At 42.4% G+C, this 27046-nt stretch overlaps 1 protein-coding gene across 5 annotated transcripts in view; it reads left to right on the top strand.

Annotated features, from left to right (window-relative positions):
* Positions 1 to 22795, top strand: part of LOC133355752 (casein kinase II subunit alpha) — a 49663-nt gene extending 26868 nt beyond the window's left edge. For 4 of the 5 annotated variants that reach the window (XM_061573069.1, XM_061573070.1, XM_061573072.1 and 1 more), the window contains exons 5-13: positions 391 to 441; positions 1852 to 1911; positions 3396 to 3479; positions 7264 to 7374; positions 8565 to 8666; positions 10186 to 10337; positions 15083 to 15231; positions 16523 to 16612; positions 17563 to 22795. In XM_061573069.1, coding sequence (XP_061429053.1) covers positions 391 to 441; positions 1852 to 1911; positions 3396 to 3479; positions 7264 to 7374; positions 8565 to 8666; positions 10186 to 10337; positions 15083 to 15231; positions 16523 to 16612; positions 17563 to 17681 — 918 coding nt within the window. In that variant the 3' untranslated portion in view covers positions 17682 to 22795. The remainder of the gene's footprint in view (positions 1 to 390; positions 442 to 1851; positions 1912 to 3395; positions 3480 to 7263; positions 7375 to 8564; positions 8667 to 10185; positions 10338 to 15082; positions 15232 to 16522; positions 16613 to 17562) is intronic. The other variant, XM_061573074.1, reaches the window with a different exon arrangement.
* Positions 22796 to 27046: the final 4251 nt, after the last annotated feature.

Raw genomic sequence — 27046 nt, 5'->3', positions numbered from 1 at the left:
TTATTTCTTAGCTCAGTGTCATGGGGACGTGACACTGAGCTAAGAATGTCAAATTGGCCATTTATGGCGAAGCACATATAAATGGATGTGTAGTGTGGATTTGATAGAAATGCCAACTTTATTATTGCCATTTCTGGTGGATGTTCTGTCCTTGATTTGGTCTTGAATTGCAATCCACGTAATAGCAACAACACATCTCCTTGCCCTTGCGACTTAAGAAAATTGTTTTGTGATTCTCGTCGGCGCGTTACAACACTAATGCATCAGCTTGTTTGATTTTAATTTAACCTTGGTCAGGGGACTTCATTCACAAAAATGTTGAGGACCACTGTAATAGCCTATGATTATGGTGTGTTTATATCCTTGACATTTGTTTTTCTCTTTCTGCAGTCGAGAACTCCTGCACTCGTCTTTGAACATGTTAACAACACAGACTTCAAGGTGGGTGACGCACGGTTAACAACTCGTTCCTTAAGTAATTAATCATTGCTATCTATAAGTGGAGCGTGGGGCAGGGGAGGGGGTCGGAAGATGATGCACTTTCAATATCTCTCCGTGTGTATATATACATGCAAATATAAAATGTGTTAACTGTCATGTGTTAATTAATATGTGCTATTTAACTGGATTTGAAGTGCTAGCACATTCTGTTCTGTGGATGAGTACACATACATTAGTATTTGGCTGGAGCTTAACCAGAATAGTTCAGTATAATTAAGTTATGATGTTTAAATGTCTGGTTGGAGCAGTGGTGAGATGTTAACTACCTAGTCTGGTATACAGAAGGTCGTGGGTTCGATCCCGACCCTGACGCCTGTATATTTGGAGTCTGCATGTTCGGTGCTCTCTGTCTCTCTCCCCGTGGTTGCATGGATTTTTCTCCAGGCCCTCTGGTTTTTCCTGCCACATTTAAAAACATGCTCTTAAGAGTATTTGGCTGCTATAAATTTCTACATAATAAGCCACTTCGTTGAGCTATCATTTGTGGCCAGGTCACTTCTGAAACAGAGCTCTATAGCTCAATGGGCCTTACCTGGTAAAAGTTTTACTGTCTGACAGGACGGAGGGAGGGGAGGGACTGATGGACAGACAATCATGTCCAAAGGATGTGGAGGTTTAATATAGAGTACTTTCAAACATTCTCCTACTGCTGGATAGCTCTATTAAGATGTTTCATCACTTCGGCGGCATGCAATCCCAGCAAGGGCAGTGAGTGCTACAATATGGAATAAATGTGGGCAATACTCTTAGTTCTAGATTTGAAGCTTTCGTGACTGCAAGGATTCATGCTCTTAGGTTTTTTCGGTAAAGACACCGTAAAAAAATGAGGGTAAATGTTGCAGAATGTTCCAAAACTGTACCAGGCCACATAGTGGCCTACATTTTCAAATTGTCAGTGGGTCTTTAAATATCTGCTTCACAGCATCTAGTTAGCTTTGTTAATTCGTCACACAAATCGTGCAAGCACTGGGCTATTTTTATATTGATTTGAAGCTTTCTTGACTGCAGGAATCCATACTCTTTGGTTCTTTCGGTAAAGTCACGTAGGTATAAAATAACATAGATCACGACGTTTCGGGTGCAACACAAACGTCCGTCATGCTTTCCCACCTGATGACGGACGCTTGTGTTGCGCCCGAAACGTCGTGATCTATTTTATTTTATACCTACGTGACTTTACCAAAAGAACCAAAGAGTATGTTTATATATTCTTAAAATAAATATACCATCAACTTAACAATATTTGGGAACTGATAAAAAGTGCTCTTTTTTTGCATCTTCATGTACGTTTTTTTTATTTCACAACAATATAAATGGTCCCTTTGTGCTTGTATTTTACTCCTGTGACAGCAACTCTACCAAACCCTCACAGACTACGACATTCGGTTCTACATGTACGAAATCTTACGGGTGAGTTACAAGGTTGTGTTTTTTTTACGATTGCCATTTAACTCTTAATAAAGACCAACAAAATAATACGTTGCACAGTATCCTTATGCAATAATGGATATTTGGGATTCAATCAATATTTGCATTACTAGGTCAAACAGGACACGTTTATTTATTCATGTGTCTTAATTGCACACATTAGGCAATTATGTTGTGCATTAAAATTTAATGGTTCTCATTAATTTCAAGTGGGAATCAACTGTTATAGACCATAGTACCATACTATTAATAGAAAACGAAAATTCAGAGTTTAAAATTAGATATTCTTATTGTTTAATCGGACTTAAAAAAAATGTATGTACTTTTAATAGTGAGTTCTGAACACATTTAGTCCTACCCACTCTGCAGTTGTGGCCATGTTTTTGCATGCTTTCTTGGTACACAGCATAAAAGTATCAAACACATCAATCAATCAACTTTACTTCTGTAGAGGCATGTTTCTCCAACCAAGGTCCCTGTACACAAGTTATTATTCTCCAGTAAAACTTCTAAACTATACAATTATAATAATATTTAGGTTACTCTAAAACCGTACATCTTGTGAGACTGTTTTAATATTCATCTGTAAGCTTTGAATGGCCATCGTAATCTGCAAGGGCAAGAATAGACAACCCATTACGGAAGAGTGCGCTGTGTGGTTTAAACAAACTATTGCATTTTCAATCTGTTAAGGAATGTGATCAATCTTGTTGCATGATAGCAAGCAGTCAGTCATGCATTTGTCAACTATTTACAAATGATTCAAAGGGCCGCTTAGGACTCCAACATAACAAGTGCACATAGCAGTAACATACTCCTCTAGCTACTGATGTATATCTATTGTTCCATGGCCTTAGATGTCATTCATAATGAAAATATTACAAATATTTCATTGCTCATTTCAACCTTGAATGACTTAAAGGTTGCATGGACAAACACAGCTGAGTAATTCAATGAAGCTTTAAATAGGCCTGAGATTTTTTTTTCTAGTCCTTAACACTTCCATATATGTTGTACTTTTCACATTAACGGTGTATGAAGGCACATTAGTTAGGTGGCGTTCAGACATTTTAGCATGTGAGAGTGTGAAAACGCAAACCCACCACACCAATCATGGGTAAAACACGTGGTTTACTAACTTGTGAAATGCAAAGATCACCGTTTTCATACAGTATGTTGAAATGCAGTCACATTGATATGCTTTACAAGCTCAAATTGTATTGCATGGCATGTACAAGGTGTGCTTATGATGTTCAAAAAGATAATCGTGTTAAAGTGATGTCAGAATTAGCTAAGATGTCTTCTAGGACATATCTATACCTTTGACCGACTGCTATTCCTGATGGGATGTTTTGGAGAGAGATGCATGGACTTGGCATTTGATAGGATGTGAAGAAAGTTTTCATGAAGACGACTTGCACGCACACGTATGGAATTTCCTGTGTATCACTTTGTCACTCCCATAGGCCCTGGATTACTGCCACAGCATGGGCATCATGCACAGAGATGTAAAACCACACAACGTCATGATCGACCACGAGAACAGAAAGGTAACCATTCCAACTGGGTGGGCCGTGCGAGACGAGTCAACCCCGCTGCAGCTTTTAAATATTCAGCGTGTCGTATTATATTGTGCTTTCATATAATTTTTGTTCGGAGTGCATAACTTTAAGGTGAATGGCTATCCCAAGTGGTCAGCAGCACATTAGTGTATTTGCAAAGTCTTTACAGTTCGATTGGTGGAACTTGGTGCAAAGGTGGACGTGTTTTCAAGAACACACTGCAAATTCAGTTGAACCTCTATAAATATAAAAAAATTAACCCGTAAAAAAAAGTTTTTCACTATAAATCCTTTATATGCGTGGCGGCTAGAGTCCTCTCGTCCTCTGGCTTGAGATGGCTACCACCTATGGGTCAGATGATTGCCTACCACCATTAAGCAATTGGTAATTAAATATTATTTATTTTTTCCTAAAAAGTGTAAAATTTTGGGAAAATTTCACGAAAATAAATTGTCACGCACAACGAGTCTGTGTGCAAAATGTCAGCTCGATTGGATCACGGGAAGTGGGTTAAAACACGACCGAAAGATTTGCACGGTCGTAAGCGCGCAAGCAAGCAATTGAACTTAATATAAAGGATTTAAAAAACGTAACGTCACGCTTAATTGTTTGTTCCGAACATTTACCCAGGAAAGCCTCGCTGAGTCTCAAGAATATCCAGGAGGGTGTCGACAAGTTTTCCCAGTAGGGGACGATGTTGTTATATGTAATCCTAATTGAGCAATTTGCAGGTAATGTTTCATCACTGGGATGTTTGCCCATTTCCAGTTAAATTACATTTTTGTTTTTAGCTATGGGAGGAAACCGAAGAACCCAGAGGAAACCCATGCAGACCAGGGGAAGTAATTAAAAATTCCACGCAGAAAGTCACCCCAGTCGGGAATTAAACCAAGGACTTTTCTCTCAACTATCTTATTCATAGTTTGGTATTATCACTAATCGATAGCAGTAATGCACTCGACACTGGTTTGTCTGCGTTCCAACTTAAAAACTCAGAATCTCAACTTTTTAATGCAAATAACAGGATAATGTCTCCAAGCCACTTCTGAAGGATTTGCATTGGCTTCCTATCTGTAAGAGACGTGAATTTGTTTACCGATAAGGGCCTTAATAACATGATGCCTGGCTGTCTTGACGGATTCATTTAATATTTATACTCCAGAAAAATAGAAAAACTCACCCCTTTGTAGCCTCATTGTAGAAGTTGAAGAATGTACGATAACCGAGGAGATGGAGCAATTAAATCGGTTTGTGTGCAGGTGATAGATGGATTGTTGCATCGCAGGATTATGAGCGGTGTCGGGCAGCTTTGGGGGTGGTCGGAGTTCCAGCAACGGAGTGACCACCATGGCTGATGACGATAGAGTTTTTGAGCATTTTTCTCAACTGTGTAATTCATTTCCAGAACGTTTGGTTTCTGTCTGAATGGTGTCACAATTCAGACTTGCCTTTAAATGACAAACCTGTTACATCTGTCTTTGATGAAAGATCTTTCAGTTATGTATTGACTGTTTGTTGATGCTTTTTGTGATGTTGGGTTTTGCTGTTTCCCGTGTGTGGGGTTTCAATGTCAAAAACCCTCGAAACCTATGTAGTGCCTGGCAGGCAGGTGTGAGTCACTATGAATGATGGTTATTATGGTATCACAGGACCGTAAGTGACATTGTGGGGAAGTCTTAATGCAGCAGTGGATAAACAGTGGACGTTTATTATGATGATGTTGGTGGTGATGCATGCGCTGTAGGTATGACTTGGCAGTTGTGTGAAATTGACTGAGGAAATAGTGGCTTTTGGGAAAGTACTCTGTTCTGAGTAATGGAATGATTCATCAATTAAAATCAATTCTTATGTTATAAATATATGTATGAAATTGTGTGTGTGAACATGAATTATTTCAACATCATATATTTATATATTATTGATTCATAAACACCCTACGGGGTTGTTAAAACCCTATAGTTTGTATGGATTCCACATGCACCACAAGCACAAAGTAGAATCGATTGTGGGATTTAATTTCTGACCCTGAATTGTGAAATTTCTTTGTTGTGGACGTGATGATTCATTGTAAGCTTACAAGATAACATTGGAAAACCATTGTATTATGGAAGATTCCACTCTATTTGTTTATGCTGTAAGAAACCAAATGGAGCTATATTCATGGGCGGTGACATTGTCCAGCGGTAGCGTCTTAGCCACCTGTTGCAGAGGTTCTCGGTGCAAGCCCAGCACCCATCCTGGTTAATATCGTGATTATATTCATGATACAAAGTAGGTACACGCCACCTACTCAACAGTCAACGATGAAGATCCCATGGCATTATTTAAAAAAAGATTAGGCAAAAGGGTGCCGAAGTCATAGACCAATTATGCCAAATTAGATCAATTACTCGTAAACTACTACCCGTAGACAAATGCCCAATTTATGGACAGTGCTGCGTTGGCCTGCCTCACAGTGATAGCTGCCACCGGGGGTGCCCTACTTTGAGATGTGCTGGGTGGCAGGTGGAATATGAATGTTAAGTGGTGATGATGATTGCCTTTTTGACAGTGAGAGTGGTGTTTTTTAAATCCTTTATATTAAGTTTGCGTGCTTGCTTGCTTGCTTAGGACCGTGCAAATCTTTCGGTCGTTTTTTAACCCACTTCCCGTGATCCAATCGAGCTGACATTTTCCACACAGACTCGTTGTGCCAGACAATTAATGTTCGTGAAAAAAAATTCCCCAAATTTTACACTTTTTAGGCAAAAAAAAATTCTTTTACATATATTCAAATATAACTCATTCTTGGCTTTGGCTGAACGTCACAGTGTAAGAGCCCAGAGCGTAACCCCTCCACAGGCCGTGGCGGAGTAGCGCAGTTGGTAGCGCCCTCGCTTCCCATGCCAAAGGTCGTGGGATCGATCCCCGCGTCCACCACAGGCGAATATATTTTTAAATCCTTTATATTAAGTTCGCTGCCACGCATATAAAGGATATATAGTGAAAACGTTGTTTTTACGGGTTATACTTATTTTCCATGGGATTGAACTCCGGATCAGCAGTTGGTGCTGGCCAATAATTCACCATAATTCTAGATTTGAAGCTTTCGTGACTGCAAGGATTCATACTCTTTGGTGTTTTCGGTAAAGTCATGTAGGTAAAAAATAAAATTTTAAAAATGAAAACAACTACATTAAATCACGACGTTTCAAGCGCAACACAAGCGTCCTTCAGGTGGGGACAACGTAGCGAAAGCACAACCACTTAAGTGTGTCTAAGAGATGGCTGTGACGAGGAATTATATAGTCGCGGGGGATGGAGGGAGGGGAGGGGCCATGGTGAGTGTGTGGGCGGGCTGTGGACCGAAGAGGCAACGTAGTTAGGCACGGGGGGGGGGGCGCTGGGAGGCAACGCATGGAGTTCAAACTGAAGCTTTGTGATGCAGGGGGCGGAAGAAGATAAGATATGCAAATTATTTTGTCAAGGCGCTCTCCCCCCCTCCATCCCAGCATAAATAGTCTCTCCAAGCCTGGGGCGTGCCATTCAGACTCTGCCTTCTCGACAGACCTGTTCTCCACCTGAAGACGGCTGCTTGCGTTGTGGCCGAAACGTCGTGAGAATTATTTTATGTTTTATTTTTATTATTTTATTACTTCCCTTCTACGTGACTTTACCGAAAGAATCAAGAAGATCAGCCTTTTGTTATGCTGCCGCGGGGGGGGGGGGGGGGTAAATTAGAAATGCGCAATAATTCACCAGTCATGCTTTCTCTGATTGCACCGACCGACAGCTGCGGCTCATAGACTGGGGCCTGGCTGAGTTCTACCATCCGGGGCAGGAGTACAACGTGCGCGTCGCCTCTCGCTACTTCAAGGGCCCCGAGCTGCTCGTCGACTATCAGGTGGAGTGCTCCACGCTTGCACGGTTTGACGGTTGAACGTATGGCATCTTACACTATGAGACCTCCTTTACCAGTGGAAAAATATAGTAATAGGTTTTTACCCTTTCAACTGGTACAAAAATTTACACCTTTATACAAGGGATCATGTTTGCAATAACCACAACACAACTAGTCAAAATGCAAACAAAAAGAAACAACTCTGATGATGATAATGATATGCACTGTCCTTGAAGTTGATTGGTCCACACACGAGACAGCTTTTCTTAGAGCCTAGTCTCCATTCGTGTTGGACCAGATGACGCCAAAAGGCGTACAACTCAAAGACAGCGCACTATCAGAGTATTGAGAGCTCGGGGTAAGCATTTACACTATGAGCTGTCTCGGGTGTGGACCAATCAACTTCAAGGATAGTGCATATCATCATCAGAGTTGTTTCTTTTTGTTTGCATTTTGACTGCTTGTGTTGTGGTTATTGCAAACATGATGCCTTGTATAAAGGTGTCAGTTTTTGTACCAGTTGAAAGGGTAGAAACCTATTACTGTATGGCATCTTATTAAGTGACCGTATCTTTTAATTTAAACCACATTGATCGTTCTATCCTTTGGTTCTGCTGAATTTTAGTTTTTGAAGCTCCGCTGGTGTGCATTGCAGACAAATGCAATCGTGGAATATTCGTTTTAGGGATACACGTTTCGTTAAACGGTGTCGTGACCCGTCGTTTCGTTGAACGGCTGTGCCGGCCAATGAGGCTAAGTGGTGTGAAAGCTTGTAGTGAAAACTATTTTATTGATCCAGGAAAGCCTCACTTGGGCTGAAGACAGTTTTGAGGATACCGCATATGAATTCTTGGCCAACACCAGACACCCTGAATTCTGCGATCCATTTACACTGATTTTAAAGCTATGTGGCCGGCCACATAAATCAACTTGTGAAGAATTTTGACCCTATTTTGTCATAAAAAGCAGTGTTCAGGTTAGGGAGTGAAATCACTTACTTGTTCGGTGTAAGCCTTCATGTGTGTGTGTGTGTGTTGTACGGTACCTCGTCACCTCCAAGTGAAAGGCACTTTATAAGTTTAAATTATTATTATTATTAAACAGCCACACAATTCTAGGCATGCCCTACGTTGGTGCGGCCTGCGCGCTGTGTGTCTGGATTGTGCAGTGATTGCCATGTTGTCGCCATGCAGATGTACGACTACAGCCTCGACCTGTGGAGTCTTGGCTGCATGCTGGCTTCCATGATCTTCCGCAAGGAACCTTTCTTCCATGGACATGACAACTATGACCAGGTGATGGCCATGTAGTGGCGTGTATTTAGCCTATTGTGGCCTACTGTGGTGTAGTCCCGTGTGGTGTGCTTGCAGCGTGCAGTCTAGAGTTATATGGCTACTTCTAGTGTCGATTAGTTTAAGATTGTGTGCTGTAGTTCAGAGTGGTGTGATTTAGTGCAGTCTAGTATGTCTAGCTGTGATGCACAGTAACTTGACATACCAGTTAAACTTTTTTTTTACTTGCTAAATATAAAGCATCTACAATTGGAGGAAAAAGAACAGATACATTTAGTTTTCCTTTGTAGTTGTATTTATTTATGAATATTTAATCAACATTGGCCCTGGAGATTAATATCTAATTTACAATGGGTTCCTGACAAGATGACATCGGTATATTGAATAGAGCTCTTAACGTACTAAATAAATTATCTTCCTTTTACATATGTCCATGTAAAAATGTTATATTATTCCTGCCTTTGCTGATCAAGCTGAGGAGGTAAAACCAGCTGAGAGTTTGCAAGTTTAAGCAAATGGTGCTCGTAAACATTGGTCCTCCTAATGAGATATTGTAAAGTACGAGTCTTGCTTATAGGGAGCTGAATAAGTTTGATTCTGGCAGCTGCACTGTAATTTATTTAAGACTGTCAAAGCGTACCATCATTTGAAAAAATTCCATGCTAAAAGCTTTTTTATGTTATTTACAAGCGTTCTGTACCATGTTTAAAATAGACACACATACAACTTAATTACTAAAATGTTAATTATCGTTGTCGTGGGTTGTACACATAGATACTTCAGTTTTTTACCATATCTGACCCTCCCTCATCCTGGTGTTTCCATGTGGTTAATGTGACTTACAGCTCTTCTGTAATCACACCATGTATAGCCTGTTGTATTTTTTCTTTCATTAAGCGCTGGATGAGGGCCTCTCCATGCCATGTCAAACAAGGGGGTTATTTGAACATTAAACACGCTAGCCAGCATGGCCAGCGTGAAGGTGGGGAACATAGACGTTGGGGCATAGTACAGTACAACATTGTTTTTTCTGCACTACCCTCTACTGACGACGTAGCGTCGTAGCAGCCTATAACAACCTGTTTTGTGCGTGGTGGTTTGCCCATCCAAGCACTATCCAGGCACATCCCTACTTAGCGAGAACTGATGAGATCAGGCATATTGCAGTCGATTTGTTATAAAAGAAGGTTCCATAATAATAAAAGTTATTATGCGCCAGTATTCCAACAGTTTGAGGTCCAAAAAGTCAAAAGCAAATATCAACTTTAAAAACAGTGATGTAATACAAATACATTTTTAAAATCTTACAGGAAGGTAAGTATCCTTGTGTAAGGGAGAAAACTTTATTACCCATTTAAAAAAAAAACTACATACAGGAGTAGAACACTCAGACTTCACACACACAGATATAAGCCAAGCACGAGGAGAGGATTGGAAAACAAAGCATGTCCTGCGGTCGGTCTCTGTAAGTGTGATGACCGCCGGTGATGTGGAAAGGACCCGTTCTGTTCGATGCGTGCAGCTGGTGCGGATTGCCAAAGTACTGGGGACGGAAGACCTGTACGATTACATTGACAAGTACAACATAGAGCTCGACCCGCGGTTCAACGACATCCTCGGCAGGTGTGGGCCTCCAAAACCGCAGCCTCTTGTAGTCCCGGCCTGCAGTGGGAAGTGAGCAGGGCTTCAGCGATACGGCTCATTGATTGTACTCATGTGTGTGAGCGAGGGTGTGTGTGTGTGTGTGCGCGTGTGCGCGTGCGTGATCGTTTTGTCTTTTTTGTTGTGTTCTCGTACGTTTGTCATTGGTGTTTGGAAGGTGTTTCAATAAGAAAAGAGACGAAAGTTAACAATGAGATTAGCAATGGTTGCCCGATAGTCTCACTGGGGTGTTAACAGGGTATCCACCACGTGGAGATTTTTTAAATCGTTTAGGAGGTGAACGGTGGGATGAATGCGATTATTTGGACAGTGATGATAATGTGTGCAAAGTGAGTCTTCAAAAACCAAAACAGGAGTCCCAGCATGCGTTGCATGCCATGAGGACATCACCATTCTTGTGCATATTATGCACAAAGCCTAGTGGTAGATTCTTAATTTCCTTTCTGCTGGCAGGTTAGATCTTGATTTTTTTCTGCACTGGAGAACTTTCATGATTGCTACTCACCTCTCATCCAAATGAATTGTCTCAACATGAATGACATTCGCTTGAGTTGAAGTGTTAACTGGCCTAATACTTATATTGCCATTGTCAGCATAGTCACTCCCTGGATGCAGCCGTTCCACCCAATTGTAAACATTTCCACGATTCATAGAATTGTCTAAATACTTTCACGGCATTCTTCTGTAAATTCCACTCGTCCTTAGGGAACAAAAGGAAACGTCTCACTGGAATGTGTATTTGTCGAAGAGTCCTGCCGGATTTTGTCACTTGATATACTGAACTATTTTTAATTTTACCAGGTAAGGCCCACTGAGCTATATAGCTCTTTTTCAGAAGCGACCTGGCCACAAATGATAGTACTACGAAGTGACCTATCGTGTGTAAATGTATAGAAGCCAAATACTCTAAACGCGTGTTGTTTCTAAATGTGGAGGGAAAAACCAGAGGACCCAGGGTCTGGATCGAACCCACTTCCTCCTGTATACCAGACGAGGTGGTCAACATCTCCTAGCCACTGTGATGATCATGAGAGAGCCACCGTGATGATGATGAGAGAGACACCGCAAACTCCAAATATACAGCAGGTGTCAGGGTCGGGATCGAACCCACGACCTCCTGTATACTAGGTCAGGTCGTTAACATCTCACCACAGCATTCCAGTGTAAAAATATGCAGATAATAATTGTTGTGCTTAAGTACCCAGTCTTATGTCCTGTCCCACCAATCAGTGTTTACAAAAATCACAGAGTTAATATAATTGTTTTTACTTCTTGAAACACCCTCTTATGTTTACATGTGCTGACTGTTAGAGCTGCAATGATCTGTTGATTCGTTGATGTTTATCTTTGTTTAAGTCGTCGATGTGGATTTTTCATCGTCAATGAGGCACTGTCCACACTTGTACCTCTTTCCCACATGGTTTGTTCAGATCGCCAAAGACATTGGCACCACACTAATTTAAGCCGTTTTAGCTTTGTGAATAGAGGATTCTCATAATATTTTGCTTAAGCAGGCATCGAAAACGCTTGTTTTTTTGCACACCAAAGCCTTCTTTAGCTCTGAACAGTTAATACTACAATGCAAAGCACAAATTTTGCTAAAGTTGAAAATCTGTCATATCTGGAGTGGAGCACCCGTTTCCAACTCGCTGTGTTTGACGGTTCATGGAGATGCCCTAGTTTGCGCACTGCAATATTAGTTAATGTCCTGGTCAAATCTAATATGTGGCAATTTATATCCATAATAAAGGTTTTTGGGTTGGATCGCGTACATATAAATGTGTCATTAAACCCACTACCACCCGATAGCCAATGAGTAATGTTTGTCACGTGAACAAAACATGCCAATTTGTTCCGATAACAGCACATCGGTGTGTTGGAGAGTAAACCCACAACATTTACAATTCGAGAACGACGTTTCGCAAGTCATTACAACTAGCATCAGGCGACAGCCAGATTGTGCCAATTGATATCTGAATTTGTTCTGAGCCCTTCACTAAAACACACTGACCAGCATGGTGAAGTATGGTCCAGCATTCCCTGTGGCAGACAGCATGGGGAGTTCTTCATTCAGTCGTGGATTGACAAAAGGTTACAGATTATTATTATGAAATAAATATAGATTTCTCTTACTTGTAGTTTTTATTTACTGCAGAGGTGCAGTGTGTTTATTACGTATTGTTTGGTACCGAGGGGTTGAGGTGGGTTACACGGTGTGGGTTTCTTGAATATTTGGCATGTTGTTCATTTTAAATACAACATCTGACCTTTGCTAGAGTTTGGTGCTGGATATCTTGAATGTCATTGTTTAAGGTCACGGGAGGGGTCAGGTTGAGCTCAATAATTGAATTTTCCCTTTCCTCATTTTAACACACCCGAAATGGGTGGGAGTTCGTGTTTTTTTAAATGAAACGTAAACATAAGATGAAATCGCCTTTCATTTATGTAAAAATCTCGGAACGATTTAACATCCTGAATTTCTTTGGCTTCCCCCATAGTTTCTTTGTATGTTCCCTTTGTGGGCTCGTTTAATAACATTTTTTTGCTTTCGTCTCATTGTCATGGCAACGCCATGAGCTGAAACCTTTTTTGTATGATGAGTTTTAATTTTCCGCTCTGAATTTATTGAATGAATGTCAAAATTGACCATTCAAAGAATGTATAGAAGAAAATAAATAAACATACTTGGGTCGCCGGGGGGTCGTTCAGAGGTCAGAGCACTGAGGCCGGTGCCATTGAGACTCTGGGTTCAAATTTGTGTTGCTGCCTGTTGATTAAACTGGCTTCTCAGGTGGAGTGAGTTCATGGTCTCTGTGTGGTCACAAAAAACTGCACGAAAAAATATTTTTTGTTTATTACATTTGGTGAAACTCCCAACTGTGAAATAACCACTGGACTATCATGCGACGATCTCATAGCGGAGTGTGTGAGGAAATTTAACCCCTTGCTTTTTGTGTAAAAATTAACCCGTAAAAACAAAGTTTTTCACTATAAATCCTTTATATGTGTGGTGGCTAGAGTCCTCTCGTCCTCTGGCTTGAGATGGCTGCCACCTATGGGTCAGATGATTGCATGGCACCATTAAGCAATTGGTAATTAAATATAATATTTTTGTCCTAAACAGTGTAAAATTTTGAAAAAAAATGTCACGAACATTAATTGTCACGCACAACGAGTCTGTGTGCAAAATGTCAGCTCGATTGGATCACGGGAAGTGGGTTAAAAAACGACCGAAAGATTTGCACGGTCGTAAGCAAGCAGGCAAGCAAGCGCGCAAGTGAACTTAATATAAAGGATTTAAAAAGATAATTGTACCACCTCGATTATTTTAGATTTCCAATGAAGAATATCTTGCGCATCTATTCTCCACAAAACATAAAGTCTACTGCTCTGCACGATGTCTAAAATGGACCCTTCATCACATGACTTAATACCGATGGCGCAAATGCAATAATTTGGTGAGAAAAAAAGAATATTCGAAAACAAAATACTTCAAACTATTATTGTAACTCCTCAAACCAAGTTTCTTTCTTGCCATCTGTTGGTACGGAGAAAATAGACCCTATCGGACGTAGTAATAACGCACTTGCTGAATGTGGTGAGTTTTAATAGATGCAATTTAACCTCTTGACACCTTGACTGACAACACAGCTGGGATGAATTTGTGACAAAAGTCGACGTGGATTGTTTCGGCATCCATAAATTCACGCCTGCCACCCTCCAAAGCAGTGGTGCAATGATTTCTGACAATTCAGAGTTGCGATTAGATTTTTTTCACCTAATTTTTTACTGGCTCGGTTCCTGTTTTCTTTTTTGCCTAGCCTGAATGTAGTATGAGCACCTCTGATTAGTACGGTTGGCTACGTACAGTGCGAAATAAGTTCAACATACATAGGCCCATATTTACATACAGTTTCTCGAAATCACGAATAATGTCGTTCTTGTGCTCGTGAATCCATGTATGGATCATGAACTTAAGAATCCATTTTAAACAATGAGGCAGTGCATCTATTCTGTTGCACTTTGAGATAAGGCACTATATAAATCTCAATAAGATGTCGAAATAATTAGTCATCATCACCGGACTTATTGGCAGAGATGATTGCGGTGAAGTTCGGTTGTAGGATCAGTCTCGGTCTCTTTCGTAACCATCTTGTGTTCGTTCACGTGTGCTCGTCTCCATCGTGCGTGCATGCATTTCCCCCACGTATGTTTGGGTGTTATGTGCATATTTATGGTTACAAGCATATTTGCCTTCAACGACATACATTTCCAATATGACATCTACGCACAACGCAAAACATTTCTGCCATCCTTGGTAATTGCTTGTGTATTGCTTAATGTAATCAGACACCGTACCTGCATGTGTGAGCGGGATGCGTGCACATGTCGACTCGCCCTTCAGTGAGTACCCGGTGCGGTGTGTTTTAAGCTACAGCGCTTGAAAAGGACAAACTTCGACCAGGTGTTTTTTGCCACACCACCCCCTCTTTGCGCCATGCTGGCCTTAATAATTGCCCACAAAAAGCTCTTTCCCCAATAGTCTGTTAAAGGCTATACAGGGGATGTTTATACCATACATCCATGCACATAGTTGGCACCTGGCTGCATGTATGTGGATATGCGCACATACATTTTTACGCGTGTGCGTGTGTTCGCTAAGTGCAGCTGTGCATCTCCTTTGTTTTCCCCCCATGCGTGGTTCTGTGCTGGCTTGCGTCCGTGCGCGTGTGTGTGTGTACGCCGTGAACCTGCAGGCACTCGCGCAAGCGCTGGGAGCGGTTCGTGCACAGCGAGAATCAGCACCTGGTGAGCCCCGAGGCGCTCGACTTTCTGGACAAGTTGCTCCGCTACGACCACCAGACGCGGCTCACGGCTCGCGAGGCCATGGAGCACCCCTACTTCTGTGAGCGGCCTCCAGCGCCCAAGCGCTCGGCAGTGCACTAGGGAGTGCAGACCTCACAACACCTTGCACCCGTACATGAGACCACATCACCCCGCTGCTTGGATCCCCTCCGCTAGCTCCAAATCTAGATTTACTATAAGATCTCCCTTACTGTGTCAATGATTCATGGACACAGCTGGCCTTCCTCTTGCCACCCCCCCCCCCTCCGTGTCATCTTGCTCCACTCCCTTTGACATGCTGTCTGCTCCAGCAATCAACGTTTTCCGTCAACCACCAATTAACCTCCGCTCAATAGGAGGTCGCTGCTTCTCCACAGCCATTTCAGGCTAGAGAGGTTCCTTTTCTCCTCTGCATACCTTTGAAACGTCTTCGGTCACACTCTGCCTTACCGTTGTCTCCCTTGGCTACCTCGGCCACGAGCCGGCTTGTCCCCTCAACTGCATCCCCATTAAAATTAGGCACTGTAAATGGAACTTGTATGACAGGTGGTGGCATATGTTCTTCAGTTCTTGTTTTATTTAACACGAGAGAAGCAAATGTACAGCCTCCCATATCCAGCCGTTCACTCACGTCACAATAGCTCGTCAGAGGCAGCATGTAGCTACATATCGCAAGTACGTTACATTTGGGGCTGCACAGCGGAGGTCATGTGACCTAAATCCCAGCCAATCAAAAGGCACATTACAAGGTGTCGTCACGTAGTAATGCAGCGAATTAATATTTTATATAGTCAAATCCTTTAAGAGTCGTGAAAAGTAAAATTATATAAGATGCTCAAAGTTTCCCAACGAGCAAGCCATCTGTAAGAGATCCTAAAACTGTATTTAAGGCATACGTTTGTCAAAGAAATTCTGTACACAGTGCAATTTGCATACCACCTATACCAGGGGTCGGCAACCTACGGCTCCAGGAGCCGCATGCGGCTCTTTACGGGCTGCTTCTTGACGATATGTACGTATGTACAGTATGTACTCAGATGCATTGCGGCTCTTGAAATACTGAATTTTGTACCGAATTGGAAAGAAATGGCTCTTCTTGTTATTTTGGTTGCCGACCCCTGACCTATACCAACTGGGTGGAGCGACGGTACAGTGGTTGGCACAGTGTGCTAAATACTCAGCGACCCGAGTTCGATTCCCCGCCATGGCTGACATTCGTGGCGTGCGGTATCTGAATCCTTCATCAATGGCACACGGTGACTGCCGTGGTGAAGACTGGAGAACATGGTTTAGACAAAGAGCTGTTGTGATTACTCAGACTTAATTGAATGTCTTTGTGTTTTGTTGTTTAGACCCAATTGTGAAGGAGCAAGGCCGTATAGGCACAAATAGTCTTCCTAACAACTCCACCGCACCGGTGAACAGTTCCAACATGATCTCCGGTGAGTCGAGAGGTCTTCCTTTTATTGTTCTAATGTTGCAGTGAGTTTTATGCCTTCAGATAAAATTTGACGGGCATGTGATGTGATGGTTGTCGGCGATACTTGCTGTTAATTTCATAGTGAGTTTCGGAGCTTAGAAATGTTTTGCGTTGTGCGTAGATGTCATATTGGAAATGTATGCAAGGAAATAATTACTACAAACAATTCGTTCATTTTTTTTATTTCTTACCTGGCTATGGCCCACAATTTTTGCCAGCAACATTTCACTGACTGCAATTGGTCTTAACTTGCACCTAGCCTGGCACAATCATAATAGTGAAACCACTGCCATCTTGTGGCATACAGTAGATGTCATATGCGTGTGTTTATGCGTTCTTGCGTGTCAGGCATATTTGAGCTGTGGCATATTATTGCATTGCTCTACAAACCTGGTGGCTTGTTTGATTTCAGGCCATGGCTAGCTTCACTTGTAATAATCTGAAACGGCCTTCGGGGCCACCCTTTCACGAACCCGCCCTGACCAGCGTGGTGAAGTCGAGCAACCCCTGTGACAGGCACGGCGAGGGGGAGGCCTTCATTCAGCAGTAGCAGGGGGTTGAGAAAAGCCTGTGAACAATAAGCAATTATTTAACGAGCAAAACAAACAGCGAGTCTCAATCGGTAATATGTGCAGCGGTGGGCGAATAATTTACATTCCTAGAAAGTCGCTTGCCTTTACATGTCTATTCGACCTTCAGTGAGCGCGTGGTGCAATACGTAAACAAAAGCACTACTGGGAGCACTGGGGAAAACAAAGGCGGTCGGGCATGGTGCTGGCCCACGTCACCACCTGGTTGCTTTTCGGTGGCCTTGACAGGTGCTTGATAACAGCACTTGTGCCCTGTCACAAAATCTGTACGGCTACATGGGTAGATGGTGGATTCCTTTGCCTCTTGTTCGTGTGCGCGCAGGAATGACGTCGGTAGCCGTGTCGTCTCCGATGGGGCCCATGGCAGCCTCGCCTGTGCTGTCCCCAGCGGGGAACCCCATCGGAGCACCGGTCCCAGCAGCCACGGCCGCCCAACCCTGATCCCCTCCACCTGCCCCCCCCCCTCCACGCCCTACTCCACCGCCCTTTCAAACAGTGGCATCTTAAGTGGGATCATTTCTATTTCAATTTTTTTTATTGCTTCAGTTTTCAGTGCAAAACTGCAATCTCTTGGGGGAGTTGGGGGGGGGGGGGTTTCTCTGTGCAGAACTTTATAAAGTTTCCACCTATTTCCCTTCCGTGCATCAGAAGGGGTGGTCGGCGCGGGGTCTTTTGTCGGATCGGGCATCATTTATCAGAAGCTAAGGTATAGCAATGAGTTGCAAGAGCTTTTATTAACTGTCGTAAGGGCACCCCCTCCTCCCCTGAAAATGATGGGCTTTCACCACTTGCATGATGACAACATGAAGATCCTGGGGCCGTGAATGCTGTCTGAGGACTCGACCGAGGGGGATGTAACGCGACAAATATGAGCTTTCTTGTTTGCCCCCCCCCCCCTTACGACGCTACTGCTGACAAGCAGCAACTTGCACGCATCTCTCCTACTTTTCACCACCTTCGATGCGGCCGATGGTCTTCTTGCTCCCAGCGCTCCTTATTCTGCGACCCGTTCATATTGTTTGATCAGAGGTCCCTCTTGGGCATTGGCATGAAGAAATGAAGATGCCGAAAATGATTAAGACGGACAGCTTTTTGAGTGCTCCGCCAAAGCCTGCAGCTTTGTAATAAGGCCTCGAAACATCGGGACACAAGACCTTTACATGTTTTCTAGGAGGCACGTGCTCTCACTTTTACTGTAAGGAAGTATTTGAATTCATCTGCACAGCAAGATATGGCTGCAGGAGTCTGTAAGCAAGGATGTGTTTATTCAAGTCATTTCAACTAAGCTATGGATTGGCTTGAAAATCCACATTTCTCGGTGTCAGATGATCAGATGGCTTACGTGATAAGGAACAAACTGCTGCTACCCTCATGAAAATGTATGATGTGTTAAGAACGATGACATGTAATTGGCTTAAAAACGTTCCAAAAACACATTCAAATGAAGCAAAAAGTGCAAAAGCCCCTAGCGGGAAAATGGGCTTAGTGGCACCAATGTGTTTGGTTTGTATCTCTGGTCTGCGGTATTAGTGGGTCACACCTTAACTCTTTGGATCCCAAAAATGGGAGGAACAAAAACCTCCACACTATTTCAATAGACGTGGTTTCTTTTCATCGTTCTGCTGTTCCCAAACCAGCCCACTTTTTGGAACTCTTCTGGCCAACTTGAGTTGTGAGCTGGAAAGGAATTTTATTTAATTTCAACAAAATTCACTGTTTTAATCCTATTTAGCAGCATGGAAATGGGTGCTGAATACCGACGGCAAAAAAAACTGTCCATTTTCATAACGAGACCAACATTGAGATGGTGGTTCTGCGTGTGTTTATTTTTTTTCTTCCATAATTGTTTTGTAGCTATTTTCTCTAAACGCATTGCAGACTTGAGTGTGTTTAGCGAATGTTTTAATGGTTTAAGCACTGAAAGTTTTTTTTATGTCGTATTAAATCGAAGCCCTGGGAACACGGTGCCACTTTTACTTGAACTGCAGTTTTGAACAGTTTCAGGAGACGCGTTTTTGAGGCCACTTTTTAAAATACATCTGAAACGAGTTTCAGCTTCTGTTGCAGCGCAATGTCATGGCTGGAACTAATCGCATATCTGTTGTGGTGAATGGACAGAAATCCATCCGTGTCATAAACCTTGGTACCCAAGATATGTTCTTGTAAATGATAAGCTGAATGGCTATATTGGGAAATTATGTGATTTTCATTTGCTCTCAAGCTAAAATGTGGAATGAGAGGACTTCTTAAATCGAAGCTTCAAACTCTGCATGCCATCAATGTTTTACTCACTGCTCCATTACTCACACTAATGCGTGACACAACTCGTTTTTAATTGGCGGGGGTAAAACCAAAATATCTCCCTTACCCCTCCAGGTACCTACTCATGCATCTATTCCTTTTCCACTGGAACATCCAAACCACAGCGGGGCTAGGCCAAGCCAGGCCGTCGCAGGTCAGGAGGCGCCAGATTGTTTTTTTTTGTTTTCACAGCAGCAGAATCCGAGCCGTGCCGTTGGAAGTCTCTCACTGATTTTAAGTATGTGTCACACACAATGTCAGTCATAACGTGAAACGTGTGTCAATGACGGGATGACGCTTACTGAGTTTTTACCGACCGACGTCGCATGCGACGAAATGTGTCGTTATAGCCCCCCCACCCAACCGAATGTGTTACTGTTAGGCCAGCGATGCAATGCAGGGCCTCGAAGCGGGAAATTTCCGGCAGAACGTCACGGCACCGCGAGGTTTCCGCACGCGAAATGGCGCCACTCGGGGACGTGGCAGTGGACAAAGGGGGGGGGGGGGGGTAGCAGAAGTCGCCATGAAACTCCTCTCCAGGATCAGGATCTGCAAAGTTGGTGCCGTGTCCCCACAGTGGTTTGTCATATGGGCTGTGTGTGATGTCTATGCACTTTGCCGACGATATGATAATCGCGCAGGACACGGCGCGGTTACGGCGGTGACTACGGCGGTGCTTCGTCAACGTTTATGCTTTTGCCCCCTTTCTTGCCCTCATTTCTATTTCCTCGACGGAAAGTGAAGACAGTGTTTTTGAGCCCCCCCTCCTCCCCCCCCTCCTCTTCTTTACGGGAGGCGATGTTATTAAGTTGATTTTATTTGAAGATTTAGCTGCTTAACATATTTTGAGTTTAATTTATTTAATTGTAGTTACTGTTGTAAGAAGTAAATAAATATCCACGTGAACGGAGTTTGAAACAAAAAAAGAGGGTCAGGTTTCGTGGATCACAGCACCTCGGAACAAGAGTTGTGTGGTTCGTCCAATTGTTGATGCCACTCCTGATGGTCTTGTGTGTACTCTCATGGTCCACCCGCATTATCCCTCGTAATGGTCAGACCTGGTTGCAGCTATTGTTGCACATCAGTTTTGCATTTGCACATCACACCAAGACGTTTGCTTCTCGGTGTATTCTCCATGTGCATTCTTCCATGAGCTTGTTTTTAAACACAGAAGTCGGTTCTCAATAATTGCAATAATATTCAACGCAGAGCTGACCGATAACAAAATGTCCTCACCAGTGCGCACATCCTGGGTACTAGTCATTTAATGTTTTTTAAGTACGTCTGAATTTGTAATTTCCATCACGTGTGCGGCAACGCTTCCTTTTTAATTAACAGAATAATATTGGCCACTTTTGAATGGTCAACGTTGAATGTGCTGCTTGGTTAGAAATACGAGATGTTCACGCACTTGCCACATTGAGAGCCAGTGTGTGTGTGTGTGCGCGTGTGTGTATTCTAGGACACACGTGGCGTTGACGCGATAACAAATCACACAGCTTTAATCGAGTAATACAATACAAACGCAAGTGTTTTTGTACGGCATTATATTACAAAGCAGGTCACTAATAATGGCTTGCGGCTGGTTACAAAAAAACACCTGAACGGTTTCTACAATTCTGCTCTTGATTGAGTGAGACAATTTGGGAAATTAAATGTACACGTGCGTCTATGCATTTCCAGTTTTTTTTTTTTCTCCTCTGCATCCCTTCTGGGAAGCATGCAAACCTGGCACCTCTGGACATGGCATTTGTTCAACCGGAGTGACCGTTTATGATAAAGTGGAATAGATTTGTGTGATGTACAAAAACAAAAAACACATAAATGCATTGAAGGATGGCGATATGTGCATATTGGACCAGTGCGACCTATTGAGAGGTCTCGCGTGTCCTTAAGTCAAGGGTTTATGGTTTTTCGTGTAATATATAACGCAGAGTCATCGAGGCACAGTTACTTGTTTTGAGTCTGACCAGGAGACGGTGAGGATGCAACTTTTTTTTTGACAACAGAACGTGTCTACGTGTATTATCCCCGTTATCAATGCAAGGGTAGGTAAATGAGTTATACTGTTTTTTTTTTCTTTCCAGAATGGTACAAGTACTGTTGCCTTTCGACAGTACTTGTTTTAATCGCCGTGGTAATACCGGACTTTCCGATTCTGGATTTAGCCTCGTGTCACACCCCCACCACCATGGTGGGTAAAAACTCGATGTATCGTCACGGTTTAAAAAGAAAACAAGGCAAAGTAAAGAGGGGTTCGTGTCTCGACTTGTGGTGCAGGTAAACCATTTCCCAGGCATTATTATGCAACGGAGTGTTTAGCTCGGTGACCGGAGTTTAAATGTGATTGGAAATTGCCTCTTGCATGGCTGACCCTTAAGTGTTCCTAAAATAAAAACATTTAAATACAATAAAAACATATGAGGTAAGCAGCACGTCTGTTAAAACATTCTCTGCATTTATGCTATCTGGTCTAAAAAAAAATAACCAAAGTGAATATATTTTTGTCTGATCCTCGTCGTGATGTCGCATCGATTATTGGTAGTTGAAAACTGACTCATTGATAAGCCTAATATTGGGATGGTATAATATTGTTGTCTCATTGTCCAATAATGCTGACTGCCTGTCCATATACAGCTATAAATGGAAAACAAGAGAATTACCGTACAACAATTACGTACGATTACAATTTTTGCAATGGTTTCCTGCTGAAGGAGAATTGGGAGGTGGGGGGGGGGAATTAATTATATTTTAATTAACGAGTTATTTTCGTTTAAACAATTTATGACTCTTCCATCCTAAGATAGCGTGGCCAAGTCGTTCATCCCTGGAGTTTGTGATATTAATATAGAAATGCATTTTTGAGACGTCAAAATTACTGAGTTGCCAGTCATGGATGAACGTCCAATGCGATGTCTGCCATTTGTTCAAGGGGCGCTTACCAAGGGGAAGACGCACGTCTGCGCATAGAATCGTCAGAATCTGCTACGTTCAAAGCAAAAATTTACCTTTTTTGTTGTAAATATTAACTTTATCGAACAATGGAGAGAGAGAAAAAAATGAACAATTAACCTTAAAGTCTGCCAAGTATTAGTGTGCATTGTGTTTTTGTTTAAGGAATAGAAGTGAACCTTTAGTATTGCTCCTTTTTCAGTTTTTGTATCACTTCTGTAGAGTAATAACATGAAGCAAACCCTCCAGTTTATAGGCGACAAAATAAACTAACAATGAACAAATAGCCTCACTTTTTTTTTTACAAAACGTAAGGCCACTGCAACTCACGGGGAAGCCTAAAATAATGAGTGCACCATCCAAAACGTGCATCGCAAACAAGTTGCATGTCAAATATATGACATTTAGACCACAACAACAACAACAAAAACCCTATAGTGCTATACCATATAAACCAGTAGTGATTGTAATTACACTACGGTTGGGGGCCTCTATTAATTTTAATTTTGCGCAATTAAATGAACGTGACATTTATTGCTTTTGTTATATTCGGAACCATCGGTGCAGTCCAGCCCTGCTGAGTTCCGCACATGCCTTTATGTGAGGCTAAGCAGGCATCCCTCCACACCGGGGCAAAGTCCCAAAGCTGAGGAATCCGTGCTGTGGTACGCGCCGTCACGCATGCAGATTGCCGTTTAGTTGCATTACAAAATCAGTTATATCTTTGCAGTGCAAGAATATATAAAGAATGTGTTCTAAAAATAAAACTTTTATGTAAGTTCCAATTATTGCGTGATTTGTCACAATGGTGATAGACTGGAGGGTCTGGTTTAGGTTCTGGGGTTCTTTCTGTGAACTTTGCCGCTAGCGTTTGGTTAAGGTTAGTAAATCGGTTGCTTTGCAGTGGGGGGTGATAGGCAAAAGCACCTACGATTGGCACGATTGACTACGTACGGTGCGATAGAAGTTCAACATGATTACAAAAAGTTCTTAATACAAGTAGCAAGCAAACATCGCTTGCCATTTGTCGTCTAGGAATACTTACCAAGTGGTGGGTGGTTTTCCCCATTGTGTGCAGTGAGCGCAGTTTCTACCATTTCAGAGCGCACCGTCTGATGTGAAGTTGACAGTAAATCAGCCAGCGGCTGGGATTTTCAGAAAACACTGAGCTCATCGTGTTGGTCCAATACTACATTTTGGAACTGGCTGCAGTTTAAAATAATTGACTATATAAAACACCTACATGGCTATACCTTACATCGCAGGATCGTGAGAGATGGAAGGGAAGTGGCTTGGGGAGGGAAGGCCTTCATCCAGCAGTGGACTGACAATGGCTGATGATGAGCGATAATTGCCTCGTAGGAATACACCTCAATGGGATTTATCTTGGTCAAAGCAGTTTTGAATTGAAAGTTTCTGATGCACAACGTATTCGATAGTCATTGGTAACCAGGTCAAGAGTTTTAAACGTACCATCAGGGTTTACTTAGCTCTGTCTTCACTGCGTGTGCACATTCGTTTGAGGGTCTCGCCCTCTTTGCAAGAAAAATGTTTAGTGGAAGTGGATCGCGGAGCAGTCCATGAATGGTTTATTGTAGTGGAACGTCACAATCTTATCGTCGATTCCAGAAAAGTCGCAGAATCAATCATTGAATCCGGTGTAGTTTTCAGTAACGATCAAACGGAGGCGCGTGTGATCGTTCAAGACCCCATGGCTGGTTGAGATGCGATTGGTCAAGTGACAACCCATTACCTAAAAAATATATAAATATAAATACAATTGGCCCTTTGTTAATGCCAGTTCTAGATGAAGGCCTCGCTATGCTTGTGTGACCGTATTTCACCACGCTGGTCAGTGTGGGTAGTTAAGTAAACCGATCATTTGCTTTAATGTGTTTTGTTCATGCGTTTAACAATAAGGCTCCAACAAAAATAACCACCCTACTTTACTATTGAAGGGCATCTGTGGTATTTCATTCGTGATTTAATTTCGTGCCTAAAACTCCAACCCAATCTATATATATTATAAGGTTCTTTCGGTAAAGTCACGTAGATATAAAAAATAATTCAAATAAAAATTAAAATAAAGTGAATAAAAAATATCACGACGTTTCGATCGCAACGCAAGCGGTCGTCACTGTGCGGAGTACTTGAAAAACAGAAGGTTTTCTTTCGTTCGCGTTTTGTTTAATCATTTTGGTAACCCCCTGGCTCGTGGAGACGATGTGACTTTTCTGCATGCGTTCACGACCCACGCCTCTTATCGGGAGAGCAAGGACACGGAGGTGGAGGAGCAAGAAAGCCGTACATGCCATCCATTTACGGAGCACGTGGCCGGCAGTAGATTTTCTTTTATACGGTGGACTACGAGCCAGAGAAGTCAAGCGGCTGCATTGGAGAGCACCAATTCCAGTTGGTGAAGCTAGAGAATGGTTGTGTTGAGGAATCGAACCCTAATGTGATTGGTAATGTGACCCACATGACCAATCTCATTATTGCTGCTGCTGTTTAAACAGATTAACCTTGCATTGATAGAAATGTTGAATTTAGTTGTTAGGCAGATGGAGCTTAATACGATACTTGTCAGCAGCTTGTAGTATGGAAGCACTGCATGTGTCTGTCCTGCTATAAGTGCAGCTGTTTTGAGGGTTTAACTTTGGCCAACAGGTACAAAATGTACAAGCTTAACCATGCTTTCAAAATTTATACAACTTTTTTTTTTACTTTTTGTGTTTAGTTTGTTGTCCTTCCACCGCACCTCCGATTAGCACGGTTGGCTACGTACGATGCGAAATAAGTTCTACATACATACGAAAAAGAAATCGCAGATGACCGAGTTGAATTCTAAGGCATGTTGGAAAATGGGGAGATGTGTATGCCTCTTGACCTTGCCACTGATGCTGGCAACCAAAGTAATGAAGGATTTTCTTGAATGTTATAACTTTACATTGTGTTTATTCTTGACATTTGTGTTTGAGAATGGAGCCTAGGATTTTGATAAAGTTGTAAATATGATTTGTGTGAAAGCTGTGATGCTCACCAGAACATTGTAACGTTTTGAGCCGCCCCTACTGAACATCTGCGAAAAAGAGCTTTATAGTTAATCGGATTCCTCCAGCATTAAATATTATTCTGAATTCCCTGCAACCTGTATGCATGAGCGGATTAGCCCTTTGTCCAACACATCCACTTATATAATTGATCAGACGATCCCTTGTTAAATAATTACAAGGCATAGCCCACTTCTAATGAACTAATGTACTCGACTTCCATCGGGTGTTGAAACCCGAGAGCCTACAGCACTGTGCAATGGATAGACACGTCAGCAGCCTTGGATTGTAGAGACGATATATTATTGAAATCCCCGGTGTCTTCACGCTCAAATTGAACACGAAACAACCTGGAACAAATCTTGACTTAAAGCTTTCGTGACCGCAGGAATTCATATTCTTTGGGTCTTTCGGTAAAGTCACGTAGATAAGTTCCAAAAAATGGCAAAAACTATGACGTTTCGATCGCAACACAAGCGGTCATCAGGTGGAGGAAAAAATAGGGGTTAGCCTCTAAAGGCAAACTGTTTATAAAGGTTTTAAATGGGCGTAGCCCAAGTGTCAGCAGATCAGATCACGAATTGTATGTACTGTGTAAAATTCGTGATCTGATCCATTCTGTGAAGGACAAGATCCCTGACATGCAATATCACGGCGTCTACAAACTAAGCTGTATCTGCGGCAGCAGTTACATTGGGGAAACCAAACGACATGTCTCGGACCGTGATCGTGAGCATAATGCAGATTTGAAACACGGTAGGACCAACACTTCAGCCGTGGCTGATCATTACTTTAATGCGGCTGGCTCACACGAAATTGATTTCTCTAAGACAATGGTACTTTGCAAACCCACTGGCTATCAACGATTCGTTCATGAAGACGCAATTTCAACCGAGAGGATGGGTACAAACTCAGCAATCACTGGAAGGACGTTATAAACCAGTTTAAGTCATAACTGGCTGTAATGTTTCCATTTTAGCACTGTTCGTTGCTCACTAGTTTGTTTTACCCCTCACATTAACATAACCTCCATCCTACATGCGGTGTCCTTCCATTTTTTCATCCCTCACATTAACATAAGCTCCTCCTCCCATGCTGCTGACACTTGGGCTACGCCCTATTTGAAACCTTTATAAACAGTTTGCCTTTAGAGGCTAACCCCTCTTTTTCTCTTCACCGGATGACGACCGCTTGTGTTGCGATCGAAACGTCGTAGTTTTTTGTAAATAAAATTAACCTTGAACAATTGCTTAATTTGGTCTTGGAGCATTGTCACGCCAGAATATAAACGAATAACCGGTTTTATTTTCAATGTCCTCGGGCATTTGATACATTTGACTGGGTGTTTGGGATTTGTAATTGAAGAAACGATGAGCCTCCAACTAGCTAAGCACTAAAACATGGAAATGCGAGGCATGCGCGTGTGGTGAAACTGTGATTATGCAACGGTGGCAGGCAGGAGGGTTCTGCGTGAGTGCTGGTTTCGGACTGCTAATTGTTGCA

The sequence above is a fragment of the Lethenteron reissneri genome, chromosome 52 (genome assembly GCF_015708825.2).
Source record: "Lethenteron reissneri isolate LAM-NWPU_2019-01 chromosome 52, ASM1570882v1, whole genome shotgun sequence".
Classification (NCBI taxonomy): domain Eukaryota; kingdom Metazoa; phylum Chordata; class Hyperoartia; order Petromyzontiformes; family Petromyzontidae; genus Lethenteron; species Lethenteron reissneri.
The sequence above is the reverse complement of the archived record's forward strand: the minus strand, read 5'-3'. Positions and strand labels throughout refer to the sequence as shown.